The sequence below is a fragment of the Urtica dioica genome, chromosome 3 (assembly GCF_054948205.1).
Source record: "Urtica dioica subsp. dioica isolate 48M chromosome 3, U.dioica_male_clone48M_v1_H2, whole genome shotgun sequence".
Taxonomy (NCBI): domain Eukaryota; kingdom Viridiplantae; phylum Streptophyta; class Magnoliopsida; order Rosales; family Urticaceae; genus Urtica; species Urtica dioica.
In genome coordinates, this window is record NC_142758.1 from 37,861,355 (window position 1) to 37,865,038 (window position 3,684).

Sequence of the window (3,684 nt, forward strand, 5' to 3'; positions counted from 1 at the left end):
ATTTGTGTGTGGGAAAGAGTCTCACATGGGACAAATAATAAGTGAATGAGAAAGTGACGAGCTCGACGGGGCGAGGTCGACTGGACGAAGTGACGAAGTCATTTCAGTTCGACTAGGCGAGATCGATTGGACGAAGTGACGAAGTCATTTCAGTTCGACTAGGCGAGATCGACCTCCTGGCGAGCTAGACCTCCTAGCGAGCTCGATCTCCAGGTGAGCTCGACCGCCTTTTCGCGGAAATTCTCGCCAACGGTCGAGCCTCCTCATTTAGTAGTTATTTTTGTTACCGTTCGAACTAACGGTCACGTCTCTTCGAAACGAACTATCGTTTGGCCAACGGTCGTGTCGTTTGAGACTATAACCGTAGTTCGACCGAAACAGTGCGTCTGTTCGCGAAGACCGTTAGTTCGACCGAAACAGTGCGTCTGTTCGACGAACCTCTTCGCGAACAGGTACGATTGCTTTTATAATCCGACTTCGGATTCAGTAATCGACACAGGTTTTCGAACCAACTTTCTCAATTCCCGAAACACTAATCCAGAAACACAGTTCTTGCTTATTTTCGGATTTTCACTCTGTCTTGGTGCCGTCCGAACTAGGCTTGTCGTATCCTGCGGTATTCTTGTACAATAAACCTTAAGACACTTTGGGGTACTCGAAATACTATAAGGAAAGCGTTCCTATGCGTGATTCAAGCCTCGAAGTCTTCAATTTCGAAGAATTATCCAACAATCTTATAGTATCTTGTGCTATGGCTACCGAGGCATCTGTTTCAAGTCTGAAAGTGATGAGCCAGGACTTCGTCAAGTTAGATCGCTTCGACGGCACTAACTTTACTCGCTGGCAAGACAAGATGCGTTTCTTCCTCACCGCCATGAAGATCTTCTACGTGCTCGACCCGACGTTGGTGCCCATCCAAGAGCCGACGGACGAAGATGATGACGAACTCAAGGCGGACCGGAAGAAGCGTCAAGAGGACGAGCTGCTGTGCCGGGGTCACATTCTGAACACATTGTCAGACCGACTCTACGATCTCTACACCGACAATCCATCGGCGGTCGAGATATGGAAGGCTCTCGAGTACAAGTTCAAGGCCGAAGAAGAAGGTACCAAAAAGTTCCTTGTCTCGAGTTACTTTGATTTCAAGATGTTTGATGACAAGCCTATACTTGCTCAAGTTCATGAATTGCAAGTTATAGTCAACAAATTGAGGGCTGTGAAGATAGATATTCCGGAGTCTTTCCAAGTTGGTGCAATTATTGCGAAGTTGCCCAATTCGTGGAAAGACTATCGAAAGAAACTTCTTCACAATACCGAGGACTTCTCTTTGGAGCAAATCCAGAAACATCTTCGAATCGATGAGGAATCGAAGATGAGAGAGAAGACGTCGGATGTCGGTACTTCCAAGGCCAATGCGGTGAGCGCTAAAGGCAAGAGGAAGTGGAATGACAAGGAAGGAATTTCGGGTTCCAAAAAGGACTCGAAGAAATTCAAGCATTCCGGCAAATCCAAGTCCGGTAACAAGCACGGATCCAAGGGGTCCAAATGGGGTTGTTATGTGTGTGGCAAACCCGGTCACTATGCTCGAGATTTTCGACACCGCAAGACGGATGTGAAAGAGGTCGACGCCACTATGACCGATACTAACATAGTCGCTACGTTGAGCGAACTCATGGCGGTCAAAGGCAAGGTTCAAGGGTGGTGGTACGACACTTGTGCTACCATTCACGTCGCCTATGATAGGGCTGCCTTCAAAACCTATTCTGAAGTCAACGATGGACAAGCGGTTCAGATGGGAAACGAGCATCGGGAACGTGGATCTCAACTTCACCTCCGGGAAGACGGTCACTTTGACCAATGTTCTCCATGTTCCGGATATGTGTAGGAACCTAGTTAGTGGCGATCTCCTAGGCAAACCGGGGATCAAATCTGTGTATGAGTCGGGCAAGCTTATCTTGACCCGTAATGGTGTATTTGTTGGCAAAGGCTATTCCAGTGAAGGGATGGTTAAATTATGTATTATTGACAATGTTATCAATGAAATTTCTCCTTCTGCTTATATGCTTGATTCTGTTTCTTTATGGCATAGTAGATTAGCACATATTGGTTTTAGCACTATGAAAAGGTTAATTAAATGTGGATTAATTTCGTGCAAATCTGATAAATTAGATAAATGTGAAATATGTGTGAAATCTAAAATGATAAAGAAACCGTTTTATAGTGTAGAGAGAAATTCTAAGGTGTTAGATCTTATACACTCTGATATATGTGAATTTAATGGCATGTTAACCCGTGGGGGAAATAGGTATTTCATTACCTTTATTGATGATTGTTATAGATTTACATATGTGTATCTTTTGAAACATAAAGATGATGCTTTTAATGCTTTTAAGGTGTATAAGGCTGAAGTAGAAAATCAATTAGGAGTTAATATTAAAGTCCTTAGAAGTGATAGGGGCGGTGAATATTTTCCTAGTGATTTTAATACTTTTTGTGAAGAAAATGGTATTGTTCATGAATGTTCTGCACCTAGAACACCACAACAAAACGGTTTAGCCGAACGTAAAAATAGGACACTTCAAGAAATGATAAATGCCATGTTAACGCATTCTGGATTACATTTTAGTTTGTGGGGTGAAGCTTTACTATCCGCATGTCATATTTTAAATCGTATTCCTTTAAAGAAAACCCAAATATCTCCGTACGAGGTATGGAAAGGGCGAAAGCCTAATATTGGGTATTTCAAAGTGTGGGGGTGTCTAGCCTACTACAAAAACATGGATCCTAAAAGGACCAAGTTGGGTCCTCGAGGGATGCGAAGTGTTTTTATTGGCTATGCCATGAATAGCAAGGCATATAGACTTCTAAACTTAGAGTCTAATGTCATAGTAGAATCCCGAGATGTGAAATTCTTTGAGAATCTTAACTCGACAGGAAAAGAACCTCAAAATTCCACTTATGAAGAACCTCGACCAGGCGAGCTCGATCTCCAGGGAGGATCGACCTCAAGGCGAGCTCAAACCCTTGGCGAGCTTGACCTGCAGGGAGGTTCGACCTCCAAGCGAGCTCGACCCCAGGTGAGCTCGACCCCAGGCAAGCTGATGCCTCGAGAGGAAAGTTCTTCTAGGGTAGTTGTAGAACAACCCGAACTTCAGAGAAGCAAAAGAGTCCGTAAGTCTAAGGAAATAGATTCTCGCATCATTTCTTTTTACCTAGTAGAAGGAAATAGAGAGAGTTTTGCACGGAAAATTCCTATTATTCTTCTTATTGAAGACGATCCTAAGACTTATAATGAAGCTGTGGCTTCTCGAGACTCTGCCTTTTGGAAGGATGCTATCCAAGATGAAATGGACTCTATTATGTCAAACCACACTTGGGAAATTGTCGATCTACCCAAAGGGTCTAGACCTATTGGGTGTAAGTGGGTGTTCCGAAAGAAGTATCATAGTGATGGTACTCTTAATACTTACAAGGCTAGATTAGTAGCCAAAGGATTTCGACAACGAGAAGGAATTGATTACTTTGACACATATGCACCGGTAGCGAGGACAACAACAATTAGAGTGTTGTTTACCTTGGCTTCTTTGTATAACCTCAATGTTCATCAAATGGATGTCAAGACGGCATTCTTGAATGGAGATCTCGATGAGGAGATTTAGATGGAGCAGCCGGAAGGTTATGTGC

The 3,684-nt window shown here is 43.5% G+C and overlaps 1 protein-coding gene across 1 annotated transcript; it reads left to right on the forward strand.

Annotated features, from left to right (window-relative positions):
• The first annotated feature begins 751 nt into the window (after positions 1-751).
• Positions 752-2,667, forward strand: LOC149402718 (uncharacterized). Its single transcript, XM_089608501.1, has 2 exons — positions 752-1,859; positions 2,627-2,667. Exons 1-2 carry the CDS (start codon positions 752-754, stop codon positions 2,665-2,667), a joined length of 1,149 nt encoding a protein of 382 aa, XP_089464627.1.
• The last annotated feature ends 1,017 nt before the right edge of the window (positions 2,668-3,684 follow it).

Coding starts and splice junctions, on each gene's coding strand:
- LOC149402718 (XM_089608501.1), top strand. CDS start 752: ATGGCTACCGAGGCATCTGTTTCAAGTCTGAAAGTGATGAGCCAGGAC. Junction 1,860..2,626: donor AGACGGTCACTTTGACCAAT/GTTCTCCATGTT, acceptor ATTACATTTTAG/TTTGTGGGGTGAAGCTTTAC.